The sequence below is a fragment of the Clinocottus analis genome, unplaced genomic scaffold, assembly GCF_023055335.1.
Source record: "Clinocottus analis isolate CAN_PGR_092001 unplaced genomic scaffold, fCliAna1.0.p SCAF_18, whole genome shotgun sequence".
NCBI classification, from domain to species: domain Eukaryota; kingdom Metazoa; phylum Chordata; class Actinopteri; order Perciformes; family Cottidae; genus Clinocottus; species Clinocottus analis.
In genome coordinates this window covers 680,776-703,155 of record NW_027175909.1, presented here as the reverse complement: position 1 = coordinate 703,155, position 22,380 = coordinate 680,776, and the positions used below count along the sequence as shown (strand labels likewise).

Genomic DNA, 22,380 nt, shown 5'->3' with positions numbered 1-22,380 from the left:
GCCACCATGGCTCGAAGGATGCTACCAGGGCTAGAAGGATGCCACCATGGCTAGAAGGATGCCACCGGGCAAGAAGGATGCTACAAGGACTTGAAGGACGCCACCGGGCTAGAAGGATGCCACCATGGCTCGAAGGATGCTACCAGGGCTAGAAGGATGCCACCATGGCTAGAAGGATGCCACCATGGCTAGAAGGATGCTACCAGGGCTAGAAGGATGCCACGAGGGCTAGAAGGATGCCACCATGGCTCTAAGGATGCCACCATGGCTAGAAGGATGCCACCATGCTAGAAGGATGCCACCATGGCTCTAAGGATGCCACCATGGCTGGAAGGATGCCACCATGCTAGAAGGATGCCACCAGGGCTCATGCATGGCAGTTCTTCAGCCCAGAGCTTCGCAGTATTTTATTTATTTATTCTAAATGCTATTCCAGTCATTCCGACATTGTTTTATTTGTCATAAGTTTTCATGGATAAAATATCTTTTACTACTGGTGTTTTGGATGCATCGTGTCTCAGGAAGCTGTTAGTGTGTCACACAGCATCCTGGTCCGGACGGCTTTCTCCCTGTGATTTACTGCAGAAGCTGGAAGCTGATTTCTCCACAGAGCCACTCAAAGAATCTAAAAATAAATCAAAAACAGTGGCTGGAGCAACATCTTCATGCATTTATTTTTAAAGGCAGAACAGTAGCAATGCAACCCCTCAGCCTGTAAACTGCATGTTGATGTAGGAATGAAAGATTTATAACCGTCAGCGGATAGATGATGTCTCTTTTCTTGAAGTTGTAGTCGTAATCTTGTAGCTGGTTTTAAGGAGTCTGACAAGAGAGACTTACGATACATACTAGAAATTGTCCTCAGCGTAGCAGACACCCGGCTAATGCGCTCTCTTTTTCTTCTTGTGCTTTCTGTGTTTCCAGATGGAGATGATACCAGAGCCGGATCCCGATGACGAGGGCACAAAAATAAGTGTAAGTTCAGCTTCACGGTTGCAACCCGTTGCTTCTCGTTGTGGGAAGTCTTGATGGCATTTCATTCCCAGCAAACACAACAGCAGCTGATTTCCCCTGAATAATACACCTTCAACCAGAGAAAGGAGCTAATCAGTGAAATCAACGGCAGTGTATTATTACTGTCAGAGTTGTTCCCTTCCTGCGCTCATGCGCCACCAGCCACGCTGCCCTGTTTCCTGTCACTCTGTATGCGCATTCTGTGCCCAGCAGCTCACACTTCCTGCCACTGACCTCACTGCAGTCCTCACCAAGTCAGAGAGCTGTGTGCCACGTAAAGGGTGTAAAGGTTAATAGGTACACACATTCAGAGATGTGGATCACCGGTCAGAATTCAGCATTTAAGGGTTAAATGCTTGTGAGTTTTTGACTGTTCAACATTTAATACAACACCTGAATAAGTTATATTATGAAATTGAGCTTTGATACATATTTAATGAAAGGGAGCAGTACTGAAATCATTTAAATAAAAGGTTTACACAAAATGTATTCAAACCAACCGTACTTTTATGCAGCATTGAACATCCATGAGCAGGACTGCTTCAAACATTTGGAATGCTTACGTTTACAACTGGAAAATAGTCGAGATCCAAATGCGGACATGTACTGTAGTCTCAGGTTTATTTTGGATTGTACATCTCAACGCTACATTGTGAGATCAAGCCAGAAGCAATAGAGGTTAGCTCCAGTCCCACTGGCTATACAAAGGTTTAGAGCCCACAACAAGATGGAAGGACAATCTGTATTTGCTAATGCGACATAGACCAAAAACACAATTTAAACCCTGACTTGTGCGCATGTCAATATGTTTTAACCTGCAATTATAATTGCAGATTTTGTAAATGTTTGTATGCACAAGAAAAACGTTTTATGAATGTGTTCACCTCCTTATGTCCCAGTGTAACCATCATGTGGCATGTTCTAGAATAATGTCTGTGTCATGGAAGCTTCACCTTGTGACTCGGTGGTCTCTTCTCCTCCCGCTAACAGACAGTGAAGGTCCAGGGCAACGACATCTCACACAAGCTGCAGATGTCCAGAGTGGGCAAGGGCGACGAAGGACTGTACGAGTGCCGGGTGACACGGGCTAACTACGGCGAGATTGTGGAGTACAAAGCTCAAGCCTGGCTGAGGGTCAACGCCACGGCCAGACCACGGCGGCCACTGGTGCCCCCCAAGAAAAGCTCCCCGCTGCACCTGACGGACAAGAAGCCCAGAAAGTCCAGCTCACCCCTGGGCCAGGACAGCATGAGCTCAGACCAGAGGGTGGCCTCCACCTCCACCTCTCACACATCCTCCAACACAGCCAAACAAAACCCCGGCTCAGGTAAGGTCCTGCAGGAGGGTTATGTGACGAGGGCGCGGTGGACCTCGTGGAGTCAGAGTGTTTGAACAGCGGCATGTCGTCTGGTCGGCAACATTCCTGCTTCTGAGTCACCGGACTAAAACAAAATTGTTGACTTGCAACCTTTTACATACTTCATGCTTTTTGTACAGTGGGCAGCTGCAGAATGGGAAAGCAGACCTGCCTCCATGAAAGGGAACCATATTTCAAGGCAGACTGATAAAGGCCGACGCATGTGTGACTCACCCTCATGGTCGATCCAATGAGCCGACTCGTCAGTATCTGAGAGCTCTGAAGAGATAACCAGACTTGAGGGAGATTAACCCTGACTAAGCGGTTTCCTGGAATCCCCTGTTTTTTATTCATAATGATGGCAGTCCCTTTTGACTGTTGACATTTTGCCATCCTAAGACTTTTTGCCAAGACTGTGCTACTCTTTTACATTATTTTGTAAAATAATAATCAAAATATATATTTATGTTCCCATACTTTTCACTCATATAGAATAAACATTGATTTAGAAGTCTAGATTAAAGAGAAACAGGCAACAGTTGACTTTTGTTGATCTATGGTGGGAGGATCCGTAGGTTTAATGTGAGTATAATAATATAATAATGGATGAGGTTGACGTTAACCCTTATGTCCTCGCCATCCTCTAAAAGCAGGAGAGGGGTTGTGTGGTTGCATATGTTCAACGAATCCTCATGTACTGGGTTGTGAGGTATAATCCCTGCAGCATCTGAAGTTAGCGGGACACATGTTGACACATCTGCAGCATCTGAGAAGTGCCACTCGAGTGCAGAGCCGTTCTCCTTCATCTCCTCTCCACTCCAAACATTGTGAGTGATTCCAGCAGACAAGCTGGTTGCAGAGCGACTCTTGTGTGTAGAGATACATCCACGGCTCTGTCCGTGGGGCTGAAGTGGCACACAGATTTTTAATTGGAAGTTTTAATTTATTGCCATGGAAACCACCAAAGGTGTCAAGTCCTGTTTCGTCTCCACGACCGCGTCATTGCAGAGGTTATTATGAGCATTTGTGTTTGTGGAGCTCAGTTTGAGACGATGCCAAAGACCCAAGACCCTCTCTGAAGCGGTGCATGTTCCTCTCATGGCTACGTTACTCCAAGTTACCAGCGCATAGCATCACTAGCTAACCTAAAATGGCCCGGTCACGTTCATGTAGTTAGCAGCGCATAGCATCACTAGCTACCCTAAACTGACCCGGTCACGTTCCTGTAGTTAGCAGCGCATAGCATCACTAGCTAACTTAAACTGACCCGGTCACGTTCCTGTAGTTAGCAGCACATAGCCTCACTAGCTAACCTAAACTGACCCGGTCACGTTCCTGTAGTTAGCAGCGCATAGCATCATTAGCTAACTTAAACTGACCCGTCACGTTCCTGTAGTTAGCAGCACATAGCCTCACTAGCTAACCTAAACTGACCCGGTCACGTTCCTGTAGTTAGCAGCACATAGCCTCACTAGCTAACCTAAACTGACCCGGTCACGTTCCTGTAGTTAGCAGCACATAGCCTCACTAGCTAACCTAAACTGACCCGGTCACGTTCCTGTAGTTAGCAGCGCATAGCATCACTAGCTAACCTAAACTGACCCGGTCACGTTCCTGTAGTTAGCAGCACATAGCATCACTAGCTAACCTAAACTGACCCGGTCACGTTCCTGTAGTTAGCAGCACATAGCATCACTAGCTAACCTAAACTGACCCGGTCACGTTCCTGTAGTTAGCAGCACATAGCATCACTAGCTAACCTAAACTGACCCAGTCACGTTCCTGTAGTTAGCAGCACATAGCATCACTAGCTAACCTAAACTGACCCAGTCACGTTCCTGTAGTTAGCAGCACATAGCATCACTAGCTAACCTAAACTGACCCAGTCACGTTCCTGTAGTTAGCAGCACATAGCATCACTAGCTAACCTAAACTGACCCAGTCACGTTCCTGTAAAACAGTTTTCCTTCCCGCTATCAGCCATGGAAGCAGCAGTTGAATTCTGCTCTGGCAGGACGGCGCTGATGGTGGGCGGAGTCTCTCACCCGATGCTTTCGCAACTCAGCATCGGGGGAATTTTTCATCAACTCTGGCAAAATGGTGAAAATGCAAATATTCGCAATGCTTTCTTGCGTCATTCGTGGCGCCCGGCGAAAAAATTAGCTTTTTCTCAACCATTTGCGTCTGTGCATTGACTTTACATGTAATCTACTCGCAGGAATATTCCACAACTCTTTGGTGTGAACACGGCATTACCTACTGACATCTGTTTGGAGGAACTGTCCGATACAATAATACTAATGTAAATACCATTGATAACCAAGCGACTCGGGTCTTGTTTTCTTCAGATGAGCCAACATTAGGTCTTTTTTCATTCACTATCGATATTGAAGACGTCTCATTTGAAGTCTTGCGATTCTCTTTTTTGAAGGATCAGTTGCAAGTCAATTGTCCGCCTCCAGCAGCCCCGAGACGCTGCTGCCGGGCTTCTCACTAATCCTAGGAGACGAGAACACATTCCAGCCTTTTTATGTGTCTCTTTGCATGCTACATGTGAGTTCTGAAATTGATTTTAAGATGTTACTGTTAATGTTAAGGCGCCACATGGTCAGGCCCCCAGCTATATTTTAGAAGAAGCAGCTTCTGAGCTCCTACGGCGGCCTCCTCTGGTGCTTCTTACAACTCACCTTGATACCGAGGGTATTGTTGCTGCAGGCGGCCGAGCTCTGGGACTCCCTGCAGAGCAGGCTGGCCAATCAGGAGCAGCTTGAGATATTATTTTCCACTTGTATTTGCTTTGAATTTCGCTGCTTCTTAATTATTATCCTCATTTGCTTCAAACTTTGCCATGGGTAGAATTGGGACATGTCTCGTTGGTAGACTTGGTGTAAAGACACAAGGGATGCTTTAATAAGGGGCTGAAAGCAACTCATGCAAATACCATCTCCAGGGTTGGCTCCTTTTCATGCATACAATAACTAATTCTGTTAGAATTATTTGACATTTGCTATAATCACATGAATGTGTTAGACATACTGACTTTTACGTTATCATTGTTTTTATTGAACTTGCACCAATGGAATTCATGACATTAACTTCAGGGCGTATCCATCAGGGGAATCTAATAGCCAGCCTGTAATTACATTCAGCTCTTTGAAAGAAAAGCTAAGTTACCTTCCAGCTGGAGGCCTCTGGTGCTGCATAAGGGCTGACACCGTCTGAGACGCTCCTTTAACCCTTTCAGTCCTGCTGATGTCAGCTTTGTTCCCAGTGGATTGAAAACATAAAGTGTCAAAGTGTCACCTATTCAAGAACTCTTTTTCTGTAACTATATATATATATATATATATATATATATATATATATATATATATATATATATATATATATATATATATAGGTCATCATATTTGTCTGGTAAAGCTCAGTATCACTTCAAATTAGTTTTGTAAACTGAATTAATTAAGATGTTTTCTTTTTTGTAATCATGTCAGACACAAAACACTCCGTAATAATAATCCATGGATTAATAATTCTCCTGTAGCAACAGAAAATGAGACTGCCGATTAAGAACTTTGATTTGAGTAAGTAAATATGGAAGCAATCAAAAATATGTCTAATTGTATTGGAACCAGCAGGAACTAATGTTTGTTGTTTCTAGATCTCATGATTAGGGGAAATGATAGTAGGCAGCTAAATCTTATTCTTAAAAAAGTATAATCTTTTTGAAACACTTGAGTCAGGAAATTGGCAATGCAGAATCAGGAATCATATTTAATCAGCATTGTCCAAAATGAAAAGGATCAGTCAACTTCACAGACGTCAATAGATTTGTGATGTGCTCGGCATAAGCGTGGAGTCAGCGTGTTTACCAAGTACAGCTTGAAACAAAGGAAGCGGTCACACTATTGACAGGGATCACCATGGAGGTCTGACTCTCAGCCATTTGATTGGTCAACTCTTTCAAAGTGTCTGTGTACGCTCCTCACAAACATTATCTTTCCTAAAATAATTCACTGACAGTTTCTGCTCGTTACACAAACGTTACAAACACTTATAAACGCATGAGGCTTACTTTGTTAAAAGAAGTATGTTTGTTATGTAAGATAAGTTGTCGTATTAAAGAAATTAAATAGGTTATTAAAGTAGGAACGTTATGTATCAAAACCATGGTAATAAGCATAAACCTTGACCTGGTTTCACACGGGACACAAACAGCTGCCTCGAGGGTCACAGTCCTGTGTGTGTTTGACACGTCGACCTCCTCTCCCGATGGAATCAAAGCGCTGATCGAGCCTCCCGAGTCTGGAGAGGAAGGTCTCAAACCATCAGGAAAATAGTTTGGACAAAATAAGCGAACTCCGATGTGTCTTCTCATGGCAGTGAAACAATGAGCCATCTCTTCTAATGTCTTATTCACATCTTGACTTTGTAGTCTTGCGCATTGCACTTTCATGGCGTTCTCATGTGAGCATCCGTCAGCTCAAATCATCTTGTGCCTTCATGCTGTTCTACTTGTAGCAGTGGAGCTTTTCCCTCAGCTTTTCTTCTCTCATAAACAACTCCTTGCATTATTTTTATTTTATCTATGAATGTATTTTCTACCTGGTCTCTTGGAGTCTGCTCAGATAGCCTCCTGCACCCCGAGGCCAAACAGAGAAAGATATTACTTGCCATTGAATAGAGGTAAAAAAAAAAGAAAAAAGAAAAAGTAGAATAATCCCCGGGGCTGCAGACTCAGAGATTATGAGGCAGCCAAATTATGCTGACAACTGTGTTGCAGTGAGTCCTGTGTGCGGCGTGTCTGACACTGATAAACGCGCCGCCGTGGCCGCTCAGGCAGCCTCAGCCGCCTCCTCCGAGCGCCACAGAGGTGTTACGGCTGAGGGCGACACAGCTCCATTACTGCCTGCTCGGGTTTGAGGCGGATGAGCAACAATGGGTCGACGTGCTCGGACAAAATTAAACCTGGGAGAGTGCAGATATTTTCCTTTTCCGCATTGCTGCGTCTGTAAACAATGAGGCCTTCCAGATGGGGCGGCGGTGACTGCGGCTGGTGGAGCGGCTGCAGCAGCAGCGTGTCAGATGCTGTTAGATCACAGCTCGGCCCGCATCCTTCTTGGCAGTGTTGTTTTTTCCAAAGCTCAGAGGTGACCAGAGCTGAATGCGGGCAGGAGAAATAAGGAGGAGAAAATGCCCCCTGGGCCAAACTTGTCCCTCCGCCCTGAGGCCGGCCGGGTTCCTGCATGGAAGCAAAACAAATATGGACTCAGCTTCCTGCGTAAGCATCCATCCAAACAAATAAGGAAAACGCTGACCTTGTTTTTAAGAAGCACCGTATTTGTTTTAAACTGCCTTGGCTGCATTTGTCTCCGGATAGAGCAGCAGTGAGTCATCACTCCAGTTGGTGGTTAGCAAGCTGCCGGACTGCCCTTCATGGATGCTTTCCTACCGCTTAAGCAGTCGCACGCAACGTCAACGTGTCATCTCTAGTTTGTGTGCACGCTTCAGTGGATCCTTCCTCACTCACACGCTGGTCTTCTGTGGAGAAGCCTGCAACACTGAAGCCTCACAATGGATGTGCTACACGGGTCCAACAGGCTTTACTGCACCGTGTGGGAAGGGAAGACCAGCGCAGTGCTCCCATTAGACCAGAAGAAGAATAATAATAGAGCAGATGTATGGTTGAAACATACTTCCATGTGAGGTAAATGCACTTATCATGGTCATTTTAGAGAACCGATCCTTCAAGGCTGTTCCTCTAAATATGTTTTGGCATAATCCAACATTCATTTATTTAATAGAAATGTATCCAAATGTACACATATTTAGTCCGATAATGCCTCATTTGCATATTTCAACATACACTTTCAGAAATTACCAGGCAGAGTTTTATGGTTATATCTAATAGTTACATTTTTTACCCTTTTTACCCGACTTCAAATTGTCGTGAGGTGGATGTGAGCAGAAGGGAACATGTCTGACTCGGTATTGATCCATTATTCCCATGAACCTCCTCGTCTGTCTCCAATCACTTCATTAATGTCACTGTTTTAGTTTCCCTGTGTGGGTCTCAACAAGCCCTAAACAGATAGCCCTAAATGTCCTTACTTACATTGACACCGTCAACTGGGTCGTGGACCATGCATATACTACTCATTTTATGAATAGTTTTTGTCATATTCAAGTAATATGCTGTAAGTCTGCTACGTTGCTCATTCTGGTCACATGACATCTGTTGCTTCTGTCCATCCTGGAGAGGATCCTCCTCTGTTGCTCTATGAAGGTTTCTTCCCGTTTTTACTGTCTTTACTATCCCCCAAGGCAAATCTTGTATTTGTGATTTTGGTCTATATAAACTGAATTGAAATGTAATGTAATGGAGCCCATAACAACAAGTACAAACTGAATGTTGATAAAACGCTGAAACATTCATAGAATCAGTGTTTTGATTGAGGGAGGTAAACAGTGACGCTGCAACAGACTGAGCGATCTGTACATCTGCTCCGCGCTGGGCATTAAGCTCTAAAAGAGGCTTGTTACTCGTGTCATTCATGGCTGGATGGTTTTGGAAGATGGCTGCAGTGAAGTCAGTAAAACACACAACTGCTGCTGGGAGCCTTTCAAAGCACCGTGGACGGTCATTCTGGAGCCGGGCGGCGTCATCACATTTTCCCCTCACTCATAGCTGAACAGTCAAGCTGCAAGATAACGACATCCAGTTGTGTTTCACCAGTCGGTCAGCCAAAACATCCAGTCCGATAGAGAGTGAATCAGTCAACAAGATAGCCGCTGTTATAGCAGAGCCACCAGTCAGCCGGCCCAGATGAGCGGCGAGAGCCGGGGCCTGGCGGCGCGCCAGCTTGCAGCTCCCCTCGAGGCGCCGCGGTGATTCACCTCCGAGCCTCACGGAGCCGCTCAGCCTCGCCGGCCCGGAATTGATATTCCACGTCGCCATTTCACACCGCCAAAAACATTTTGGCAAAACGCAGTGCGTTTTGTTAGGTTAAGTAGGATATTCAGTGCGGCTCTATTCTATCCCAGCATGCACCGAGACAGCCCGACAAGGTTTCTATTAGCGCGGACAGATATTCTCTCTCATTATGCCGACGGAGAAGTCGGTTTTTCAAGCTCCTCTGTGGACTTTACTGCGGAGCAAAGCACAGACATCCGGCACAGTTCTAAACCCTAAGATACGGGATGAAAGTCAGGCGCCTTTGCCATGGAAACCTTTTTTTTTCACGATTCACATTTCTTTGAGCTTCCCTCCTTCGGCTGAATAACCACGAGAGAACTCAGCTGTAAATTAATCCGAAATGACTTGTAAAGAAATGGTGACCTTGTCAAGCAAACCATGACAGGAAGTGGGCGGAGAGCTTTCAGCCACAGTGATGGATGAAAGAAATAATACCAAGCTGCCAAAATAAAAGTGTATTATTGTGTATTCAGCTGTATTGATAGACTCTTTGTACTTTTCCTTTACTCAGCAATTAAAAAGGCATGGCAGTGTACAACGAGCATTCACAAATGTTGCTCCTTTGTTGTTTTCTAAAAATAGCAGAGGAGCACCGCAGGTAGCTTTACCTTCATCATGCTCACTGGCGTAGCGTAGGATTTATATGAGAATAACGGCTTTAGACATAGTGTTGATCTTCAGTTGTTTGTGGAAGCTTTTCACGCCGAGGAGAGAACAACATGGAAACAACTTGACACCAGATGCATGCTCGTAGATAGAAGTCGTGCAAGTGGCATATGTGTGATAGGAGTCTCACACATTCAGTATAATGGCTGCCACTGAAGGAGAGACTTCAAATGATGCTGTGGGCTCGGACCGCCGTGCTGAAGAGCTGAACGCTCTCTTCACCCGTCCAATGCCACCATCACCAAAGTCATGAGCTTCATCGTGTCTGTTCTTCACCCAGCCGCCAGAAAAATGTCATGTTGGCATTCAAATAAATACGTTTTCTATCAGCCTTGTGTCAGGGTTACAGAACCTCTCAATGCCATGTGCTCATGTCACATGGTCATGTGACATGGCCAACGGTGTGAAGCGATTGGTTTAGGAAACACAACGACTCAACGTGAAGTAACAACCATTACAATGAAACTAGTGTTGATTGTAACCATAGCTGGCTGTCCTCACGTTACCTAACAAGCTTAAAAAGGTATAAAGTATAAAGTCAACTCTTGCTCAGGACACACAGCGGTCTCCTGGGTGAAAGTCCTGTGTTTGTTCTGCACACCAGACGACCCGACGCTGCACCGCAGTTACACAATCTAACCTGTTTTTAACCTTATTAAAAGTGTTTTCCTATTAATCGTTCCAAATGTTTGTCTCTGATTTCAACTCAAAATAAAAACATAACCTGCAGCCGCCTGCGGCGTCCACAGGGCGAACCCCACAGTGGCCAGGTGCATTAATCCAGATCATTTACTCATTATGTTGAATTAAAAAATGTATTCTAAATCATGGCTAAAACATTTTTTGAGGAGAAATGTATCTTTGTGGTAATTTGTGGTTTGTCAATATCATATCACACTCCCAGAAGACATCTCTTCCTTACACAACTCCAGTGTCAGTGAGGGAGGACAACACACACAAAAGGGTCTGTGCAAAATGTATTCCTGAAGTTAAAATGAGACTCCAACTATCTCAGTGAGGTCAATAGAAAAAAGCTACAGTTTATCTTTTCAGTGCCATAGTTCCTCTTTGTGTTCAACATGCAGCGTTTCCCTCTGACTTTTATAAAAATGGAAACACTTGATTTGACCTTCAGCTGGAGTTTGAGAACCTTTTTGCACGAGCTGGAGTTCATCCCTCCGCTGGAAATGTTAGAGAAAGATCCCTCAGTCACCCAACAGGACAGCAACGGCAATTTACCATTACTGGATCGATCGTTAACTAGCCATGATTTAAACAGACAGACATATTATTATAGGTAACAGACATGTTGTTATAGGTAACAGACATATTATTATAGTTAACAGACATATTATTATAGGTAACAGACATACATATACATATAATAGAGTTACAGCTTCAAATTTGAGCACATTTTCTCACCATAGTTGTGTGCATATATATTTCTGTGTGTAATCGTCACTGACTTTGCAAATGGACTAACTAACATACCTCCAAACTGGGCCACGAGATAAAACTTGATGGGCTGCAAAATGATTGTGAAGTTAAGGACAAAACAACCTGTCCTGGTTTTTCTGTCTTTTGTCCAATCGTTGGTGAAACACTGTGGACACTGTGGCCCTCTGAGGAGACAAGACTCCTGAAAACACGTCTTGGAGCGTCTCACTCTATGAATTAGCAGATTAATGGGGATTAGTGTGTTGGTGGCGTATGTTGGTTCTGACTGGATTCCTGAGCTATAGCTATTTCCCTCCAGTTGTGGTTTGTGTGATAACATCGTATCCTCGTGCACCTTCCTCTACACTCGTTTCTCAGATGACCAAACTGAAAAATGACTTCACAAATACCAACTAAAGCAATAGAAATCCTGACAACAGCAAATCAATAACGTATGAATAACAATGCCCCTGCTGCTCGGCGTAGTGTGGCTTCATCGCCAGAGTCTAGAGCGACTGTAGCACTGCGAAGAGTTGTTCAATGGATTTGTAATAATACATCTGGAGGATGTAAGGATTGATGCCTGAGACATGCCCAGGCACAGCTGTGCAGCGTGGGCGACCCTCCGTGTGACAACCAGAAGGATATCATTATCAGCAGCATGGATCACAACATTGCAACCACACCTTGTTGTTTCTGAGGAAAGAGACATGGTGGGACCTTCGCTGGTTCAGGGAACGATTGTTTTCTATCCGGTTCACCGTGTTGAAGCTGCTCGTCCGGCCTGGAGGTCAAAGTGTCAAGACAGGGGAACACACGCTGCTTCCCAATGAGCTGCCACTTCCTGTGGACGTGTTCAATACTCGTTGATGCCTCAGTGATGTCATCAGGCAACAATTAATAATCACTTTATTTAAGTGTATAAAAGTGATACACAATAAATGGCATGAAATAAGAATTTAAAGTAAGCATTTGTTTTAGTTTGTCACACTTGGCTAAATGCTGAGGCAAGAACTATTCTGTCACTTCAACCTGATGTTAGTCAGAGTTATTCTTATGGTGCGTTCACAGCAAAACACTTAAGAATATATATGAGTGTCCAACGTGAGACCATGGTGACTTGTGTTAGTTTATGTCCGTCAGTTTGATGACGTAACAAGTGTACACACACAGTAACACACAGGGCTATGGCAGCAACACACAGTTCACCCTGTAATAACATAGCAACCTGCATACACATGCTGTGATTGGCTCATAGCAGTGCATGTCACCTGACTTGTTCTGAAACAGGTAACACACCTTCACACATAACAACAGCATCCACAGACACAACAGGGCCTGTGAGCCCACGCAGGAAGACTTCATCATGTTTTATTTTGCTGATGAACACAGATGTTCTGCAAGGTTCTCCCTCTAAACCTCCTCATCGTTTCCACCAGATTAGTCACGCAGTGCAGGATCAGCTCGACTGTTATTTTTACCTGATAATCTGACATTGAAGCCTGGCGCTGTGAACCTGTGGAACACGTCAGCTGCTTGCAATTATTAGATTCATGTGCTGAACACGGTTATTAATGCAACCTGCACATGTTCAAGATTCAAGATGTTTTACTGTCATACGCACAAAGAACAGACAGTTATTCTGTACAAGCCAACGCTTATTCTGCTCCAACACACATAATTACAATAAATGTAAGGTAAAAAAAGTAATACAAATAAAGTATGGTAGGAGCGATGGCAGCAGATCTGGATGATTTATGTAAAACCCAAAGCAAGTATAATTTGTGAAACTCAGAAAACATAGTTTCACAATTAGACCGACTAAAGTGAGATGTGTGACCATTCATACACCGTAGGCACAGCTACGGGAGCAATTTATGGTTAAATGTCTTTACATTACATTTTATTTAGCTCACGCTTTTATCCAAAGCGACTTACAATGAGTGCATTCAACCGTGAGTACGAACTCAGAACAAGAATCAAGAGAGTGCAAATTCTTCAACAAAGTCAAACTACAAAGTGCTATCAGTAAGAGACATGTAAGTGCTGCTAAAGTGCTGCTGCTACTGTCTTTGTTCAAGGTGTAGTCGAAAAAGATGAGTTTTTAGTTTGCGAGGGAAGATGTAGAGACTTCCTGCTGTCCTGATGTCAATGAGCTCATTCCACCATCGAGGAGCCAGGAAGCAAACACTCGTGACTTTGTTGAGTGTTGAGTTCACAGTGACGGAGCTACAAGCTGATTGGCTGAAGCTGAGTGGAGTGAACGAGCTGGTGTGTACGGTTTCACCATGTCTTCACTGTATGTCAGACCCGATCTGTTCATAGCACGGTACACAAGTACCAATGTCTTGAAGCGGATGCAGGCGGCCACCGGTAGCCAGTGAAGATCGCGGAGGAGCGGAGTAGTGTGAGTGAACTTCAGGAGGTTGAAGATCAGTCCAGCTGCTGCGTTCTGGATGAGCTGCAGCGGTCGAGTTGCATTAGCAGGTAGACCTGCAGGAGGGAGTTACAGTGGTCAAGAAGATGATCAGAGCCTGGACCAGAACCTGTGCTGCCTTCTGTGTGAGCAGAGGACGTATTCTCCTGATGTTGTGTAGCATGGACCTACAGGAGAAGAGGGTGTATTCTCCTGATGTTGTGTAGCATGGACCTACAGGAGAAGAGGACGTATTCTCCTGATGTTGTGTAGCATGGACCTACAGGAGAAGAGGACGTATTGTCCTGATGTTGTGTAGCATGGACCTACAGGAGAAGAGGACGTATTCTCCTGATGTTGTGTAGCATGGACCTGCAGGAGAAGAGGGTGTATTCTCCTGATGTTGTGTAGCATGGACCTACAGGAGCGTGTTGTTGCGGTGATGTTGGCAGTCAGGGAGAGTTGACTGTCGAGTGTCACACCGAGGTTCCTGACAGTCGGGTCGGGGCCAGCACTAAGTTGTTGAAGGTGATCGTGAGGTCTTGGGTGGGGAGCCTTTTCCTGGAAGGAAAAGCAGTTCAGTCTTGTCAGGGTTGATCTTCAGGTGGTGTGTGGGCATCCACTGAGAGATGTCGGTCAGACAGGCAGAGTTTCACTCAGGTATCTGCGTTTCGAGAGGATCAGTTGGGTGTCATCAGCATAGCGATGGTAGGAGAAGCCAAGCGAGCGAATGACAGAGCCGAGGTAGTTGGTGTACAGAGAGAAGAGGAGAGGACCCAGGATGGAGCCCTGAGGGACCCCAGTAGTGAGAAGACAAGGATCAGACACAGATCCTTTCCAGGTTACCTGGTAAGTGCGATGGTGGAGGTAGGACGACAAGAGGGAGAGCGCGGTGCCTGAGATACCGAGATCCTGGAGGGAGGAGATGAGGATCTGGTGGTTCACGGTGTCAAAGGCAGCAGAGAGGTCTAGAAGGATGAGGACAGAGGAGAGAAGGATAAGGACAGAGGAGACGGAGGCTGCTCTAGCAGTGTGGAGCTGCTCGGAGACAGCAAGGAGGGCCGTCTCTGTGGAGTGGCCTGCCTTGAATCCAGACTGATGAGACAAACAGTGTAACATTCATCATAAAGTGTACTAATTATTTTTTCAGGGCCATATTCATACGGTCACTGTGCAGCGCCGGCTGTGTGCTGTCGGGTGATGCCGTATTGCGTCATCTCCACAACCCCCCAACACACACAAACACACACACACATGCACACGCTGTCGACACATGTTCTGGGACAGGATGTTCAGGCGTGGCGCCGCTGCGTTTTCACACGTTCTCCGGCCACCAGGAGAACGCGCTCAGTGTTACCTCAAATACAAAGAAAAAGCTTTTTAAAATTATTTTTCTAATTAAATTGCACATCCTCCACACGGCTCGAGAGCAGCTGATTGCAGACGGCGCCGTGCGGGTGAGCTGGCGCGCGGTCCTCCGCGTGCTGTCGCTCTCCGTCGGGGCCTCGCTCTCCTCGTGGCTGGAGGCTGACTCATTGTTCTCAGTTTGATGCTTTGGCCTCCAGTGATCGCTGCTCCTCTGTGGTGCTCCTGCTCCTGGATCACCGCGGGACAAATGAGATGTGGTGGTGTGGTGAGGAGGAGGAGGAGTGAAGGGTCAGAGCCCTCCATCCTGCCCCCCTACCGCTCCTCCATTCATCCCCGGGCAGCCCAGACAATCCAGCGCTGGTTCAAGTCCCGCTGGACGCTCTGCTCCCTCACGGGGTCCAGAACACATCCATTAGATTTACTGACTCTTCCAGTTCCTAGTTCATACACCTGCTCGCCTCACACCACTCCTCCTGCAAGCTGCTCAAATCCTCTCTCTCTCTCTCTCTCTCTCTCTCTCTCTCTCTCTCTCTCTCTCTCTCTCTCTCTCTCCCTCTCGCTCTATTCCTGCTGCCTCTTTCTCTCCTTCTTTATTCCTGCTTCCTCTCTCTCTCGCTCCCTCTCTCTCTCCACCCCCCCCCCCCCTCCTCCTCGCCGCATCACTCCATCGTCATGGGTTCGGGTTGCTACGGTGCCGTGCTCGGTGCGGGTCGGGTGTCTCTGGGTCGCAGTGGATCGGAGGCGCTGAGGCGTCTGTGTTCTGGTGTGCAGTTGTTAGTCATGTCAGATGCTCAGTAAACGCCTGCAGAGGGGTGAGCGGTCTGTCGGGCCGAGGCGGCGGCAGCTGCTCGTGTAAATCCTCCCACAACGCTTCAAAGCCTGTTTGCTTTCAGCGGGTTACGCGTGTGCTTTCCTGCGCTGAAGGTAGCGGCGTTCATGTTCGAACATTAGCTTTGACTCCACTCTTCACTCGTCCATTTGAGATTCAACAGTTCAACGTGTTGAAGGGGAAGATGCTGAGCGTCAAGTCTCAAACTGCACAGATGTGTTGCTAATAAGAAGCTGCCGGACTGGTGATGACATGTTTGGCGTGTAAACAACATCGGATGACTCCTGATTACACAAAAACTAAATGAAGTAATGTGTATTTGCAGAATGAAAGTCCCATCAAACAAGTGTGAAGGTGTTTTTTATCATATTTATTGGCAGATCACATTTGTTTTGGGCGCATCACACATGTGTTTGATGAAAGGAGGAGGAGGTCGTGGTACTTGCATGCCAGGACACTGTTCATACACACACAGTCTGCCACAACAAGGCGACGTGGGAGGTCAAAGGTCACGTCTCACCTCAGCCCCAACAAACCACAAACACACAAAACAAACCTCATGCATGTTTTATTTGCGGTAACCAGGATGTTTCGTCATCGCAGCATTCGTCACATCCTGTCGCCTGCTCGTCTCACTGGACCGCCCATCTGGTCAGCGTCGCCTAGGTTACAGTTGGTTTATCCATCCCACCTCCGACTCCGTCCTCCCTGGTGGACTCCTTTGGTCCGCACGAAGCTTTTGCTCTGACAGTTGTAATATTTCTCCAGCTGGTTTCATACAGACATCGTGCGTGGGTATCCGATGCAAAGGGGTGTGGCTAAGCGTCCATATATGGGCGTGAGGTGGAACACTGCAGCTTTTCACGTTGGTTTCTCTTGAGACATACGTACAGTGTGCAAACTCTCTGATGTCTCATGACAAATACATAAGTCCTTATTCATCATGACATCATTTGGTAGCACTTAAGTGCACATTATTTAGCATTATTAAAGCATGAATAAACAATGAATTCATAATTTATAAAGCCTTAATCCAACATGAATGCTCATTAGTAACTCATTCATAAACAGTTATAAATGTTTCATTCTTGGGTTTCATACTTTATTAAGGGATTCCCCGTTTGTAAATGAACTGTGAGGGACTTACAGATGATCATTAGGATCATTTGTAAACAGTAAATAATACAAAAACAATTAGCATTTTATGATTAATTAACTAGTTACTACTCCTCCATTCACTAGTTACTACTGGTTAGTTAAGTATTAGTTAAGTATGTTCTGTGACCTACATAACTGTGTTCATAAATGAGTTACTAATGAGTGTTCATGTTGGAATAATGCTTTCTACGGGATGAATTCAGTGTTTATTTATGCTTTACTGATGCTAAACAGGGTGTACTTATCATAAAGTGTCCTCATCATCAGTCCTCATCCAGTTGGTGAATGTTTACATCCAGCCAGATCAAATCCGTCCAACGGTTCTATCGGTAAACCTCCTTTGTTTCTTCTCTCCTCAGGTACAAGAATATCCTGCTCCACCTGCGGGCCGGCGGTCCTGGTCCTGGCGTGTGCTTTGGTGAGGGGCGCCTTGTTATAATTTGAAGAACTGACATGGTTTGCGCCCTGATCTTCCCCTCGCTCTGTTTGCTCTCAAAGTGAACAAGAACCCCCCTTAGTCCCCGCCCCCTCTTCCATCCACACACACACACACACACATATACATCTACACACACACACACACACACACACACACACACACACGCTGTATGCGGACAGCACAGTTGGCCGTCCCCCTCCCCCGCCACCACTGCTCTGCTCGCAGCACATCGCTCCACCACTGTACACGCCACCGTCACAGCTCTCGGATACCTTTTGTACAGACGGCGGCGGCGCCCTCTGAGGCCACAGACGGACTCTGTAGCTTTGTTGGATAACTCTCATGGAAAAATGACTTTCCTTATGGTCTCCCTGTTCCAGTTCCATGTGTTTATTGCTCAAAAGTGAACAAGAAAAAAACGGAGAATCTATATTTGTGTAATATATATGATTCTAGATATATATATATATCTGTTTTCTTTAAAACACCTAGAATTACTGTGTGTGCTGTATACATAGCTGAGACTCACCACATTGGCCACGGAGCTCCATTGTGAATAACAGGCCCGCTCAAAGAAACAAAAGAAATGAACGTACAGGTCAAGAGTTCAGACTGCTGGCATTAAAACAGGGTTTGAATCCTCACTTCTCTCCAGCTGCGTGGGCCATGGCCATGATCCAATGTGCATACTTTTACATCTTGTTAGTGATACGTGTACAGGTGTGCATGCTTATTGACCTGGCGGCGTAAACGAGGGGAACATAAGTTATTGAGCTACATAAGTCAACACTTGGGAGTTCAGTGTTACAGTTTGTTGAATTTAGCTTTATTTTAATGTGCTAGCTTTGGTGTGATATATAAATTGTCCCCCGTCATCTTAATTTGTATCGCATCCTCAGTAGGAATAAAAAAGGATGTCACAATTTATGCGTCATTGGAAAATCCTGATATGTGACCGCTGGATGATTAATTTTAATTGACCCGCAGCATCTTCACCCGGCATGCTTCAGTTGCTCATCACTACGGGATGAAGGAGAGTTTACCCACTTTGGATTACGGGTAGTGCTCTTTTGTCTTGGTTTTTGACGCCAGCACACACACACACACACACACACACACACACACATATATACACAGACACACACACACACACACACACACACACACACTTTGCAGGTCGCTGAATGAGTTGAGATGCAGTGCAACACAGAGAGCATCATCAACACTGTATATGACTCGTGTTTGGAAGAAATGAGTTAGTTTTGTTAATCTTCTCTCTTATATCTTACAGTAATATATTTTTAGCTTTATTTTCAGATGATATTTCATAGAGATTTTTATCCGTGCAGAGCATTTATTAACAAAACGCTTTGACAATCTGACACAAACACAGACAAAGGTATTTTTTGGGTTCCGTAGAGCAACAACAGATACACATTAACCTGAAGTAAATAAACGCTATTCTTTTGTTAACTTTTGAGCTGAAAAGACAATTATGCATCCAACAGCAACACTCGCTCCCCTTTAAACTGAAATATCAATGAACACTAGAGGAGTTATGCTATGTCTCCAGAGTAAGTGAGTGCTGTCCTGCAATAAGATCAAGACGCTGACCCCGAAGCTCATGCTGTGTCCCTGCTCAGTTCATGCCGAAATTTACACCGAATTACTAAACTAACATGAAGCATGAGTAGATTTTCATGTGGTGTTATGCTATAATCTAACATTCACACATACGTACGGATGTAATGGCCAACAATGACTGTGCTGTGTCCTCAGAACACAACATCCACCTTCCCTCGAGCTTTGCCCCCCCCCTTTCCTCCCCCCTCCACCATCACCCTGTATAGTTGCACTGCATTCCCAAAGAACTGAGGAGAGAAACTTGCTGATTCAGCACCGGCAAGCGGCAGACCGCTTTTGACTGCTCTGGGATCAGACCCGAGACATCTGGCGATCAGCAGCGAGGGGACACGATGAGGCCGATAGAGGACCCGTCTGACCCCTCACTACACAAATAGCTTGAGGGTGAATCTGGACAGTTAATCCAGCATCACTGTCACATAGTATACGCCAATCTGCTGTGGCTGGAAATCAATTGCTGTGTTTTTGAAATGACGTGTAATGTACGATGATCCAGAAGGTTTAGTCTGCAGAAAGGAAACGGTCCACTTTGTTTGAAGGATGATTCTCTTGTGTCCGCACACTTTGGAGAGTGTGCCCTGTCTGAGTGGACAGTTTGTCCAACCCTCATGTACAAAGTTACAGATCTGTACAACTTGTAAATGAAATAATCAGCATGTTAACATTTTTTTAGTTTTTTTTTAAGCATCCATTTAAAAAGGCAGACGCCGCCAGTGATGTTCTGTACTTGTAACAATGGTGTCATGTACTCATATTCAAGTGTTAACAAGTCCAAAGTGGGTTTTCATCTCTTCAAAATGAACTTGGGAAAAATGTATGACTAAAAAAAAAAAAATTCTCTATATAGCTATGAATATTAGAAACATCTCCTTTATAAGGCTTTCATCCTAATCTTTGGGCCGGTTTAACAGCGGCTCCGAGCTACACACTGAATAACATGAAGGACCGATTGGAGCCATGATTGATTAGATATTGTGATTGGAGGAATCAAACAATGCAGTTGTTCCGATACCATTTTTCTCCCCTAATACCGATGACAATACCTGCACTTGCAATCCGATAACGTTAAAAACAAAATTAGTATCATTATTAAACAGCTGTGTACTACTAACCCTGTATGGATGTGATATGATTGTAATCATTGTTGTATGATCTGTCTCAGGTTAAACTCTTTGTAACGCATGAACAAACACACAGAATGAATGCCACGGACCTTCCTCCTCTCCTCTAGTCTGACGATACCCTCGAGCATCTCTCAAAGAGGTGAGCAAGAAGCGAGAGGTCTCACTCGTACTCAAATCGTTTGTACGATATCTGACCAAAAGTCACTCTAATTTTCCTGCGAAAACCATCAACCATTTGTTCCAACCAAACGTCTGTCTTCACAGGCAACTCAGTAAGAGTCGGGAAAAGGTTGTCTAATATTTGATTAAGTTAAGCCAAGAAATAAATGCCACGGGGGTTTTGTGCCAAAAAACATGGACAGTGACGACGGTGAAGGAGCTGTGGTCTCCGGGCCGCCGGAGCCGCCGGCCCTCCTGCGTGTGCCGTCGTTACACTTCCTCATTCGTGGTGACGTGGATAACATACTAAATCATTTTTCTGGGGTATCTACGATCTCCAACACATTGTGTTTGCTACGAATACCGGATGAGAGCAGCCTGTGATATTCCTGCAACTGATAATGGAAGGAGCCACGTATCTCCCTCCTCATCTCTGTTGAATGTACAGCTCAAGTGCACGTGAAGTTGTTCCTGTGTAGTCTAAATGAGCAGCGAAGTGACGTATCGGATCAGAGAATAGACTCACGTACTCGCTAAAACCCGAGCCGGCCTCCTGGCTGTATCGTTTCTGGTACTGGTATCGGAACAACTCTAAAAATAAAGATGCTTATTGAGGAGCTGACATGAGTCTGTGTTGCGATGGAGGCTGAACGGCTTCCAGGCATCACGCTCTGTTACTGAAGAGGAGACGGCTAGAGAAGCAGGTCCTTCCTCCAGGATGCTATTTCAGAAACAACCATTCTTCTGTTCTGTTTTATATGCCACGCTACTCCTCCACTCTAGAAGTGTTTGTTTATTCTAATGTATTTCATTTCAATGCAGTCCTGTCTGTTTGTTAAGCTGTCAAAAAAATTCTGATGAATTCTAGTTCTCTTTTCTTTGGTATTGTGTGAGGCTTCTGTACTGGAACATTGCAACAGTTTGTATTATAATGACGATATCAGAATAATATTTAAATAAACCATTTTCACAGATGAAATTCAAACACTGAGGCATCCCGTGTGTTTGGTCGCTCACACACTGAGCTTCACACTGAGGGAACCGGAGAGTGCCGACTCAACGGAAACTGGCCCGCTCTCTTTTCTCTGGGCTTAAATCACTTTTCACTCGATGGAGCCGCTAAGTGTCACTCAGAAGCCGAGCGTCCTTCCTTCACGCCGCTGCCCAGAGGTAGAGAGAGAGGATGACGGGAATATGAAACCAGAAAACACTTTTCTGAGGAACGGGTGTGATCGGAAGCATGACTTTACGATCACGTGCAGACAAATACATTGTCTGAAGTACAACACAGATGATTTGGAAAGAGACGACACATTGCAACACATTGTGTTGTGCTTAGATGCATTACAGTAAATAACCTTCTTAAATACTGTCAAGTTTCTTGTGCTAATACAAGAGTTGATGGAACGTTTAATAGTGTGCAAGTTACTATTCAAACGTAGAATATATATATATATATATATATATATATAATACTCAATGGGACTCCACGTGATAAGTGGCATAATAACTCAAACTGTAGATGTCTTCATAATGAAACCATGTCGAGGTAATCAGTGTGTTGATCACAATATACGCGTGTTATGAACATGTTCTATCAACGTTAATGCGTGCACTGAGTAAGTGCAGGCATTTTAAATGTCATTTTAAATGTCTTCAAGGTAATGATATATATATACATACATATTCAAGATTTCCACCTAGACCCGCCACTTTAAAAAAAAAAAATAGCCCATAAAATTAAACATGTATTGATGAATGCACAATGTACAAATATGTAGAATAAATGTTTT

The 22,380-nt window shown here is 44.9% G+C and overlaps 1 protein-coding gene across 1 annotated transcript in view; it reads left to right on the top strand.

Annotated features, from left to right (window-relative positions):
- Nucleotides 1–19,483, top strand: part of vstm2a (V-set and transmembrane domain containing 2A) — a 69,398-nt gene extending 49,915 nt beyond the window's left edge. Inside the window, exons 3-5 of the mRNA XM_068582234.1 lie at nt 925–975; nt 2,005–2,341; nt 17,581–19,483. Coding sequence (XP_068438335.1) covers nt 925–975; nt 2,005–2,341; nt 17,581–17,660 — 468 coding nt within the window. The 3' untranslated portion in view covers nt 17,661–19,483. The remainder of the gene's footprint in view (nt 1–924; nt 976–2,004; nt 2,342–17,580) is intronic.
- Nucleotides 19,484–22,380: the final 2,897 nt, after the last annotated feature.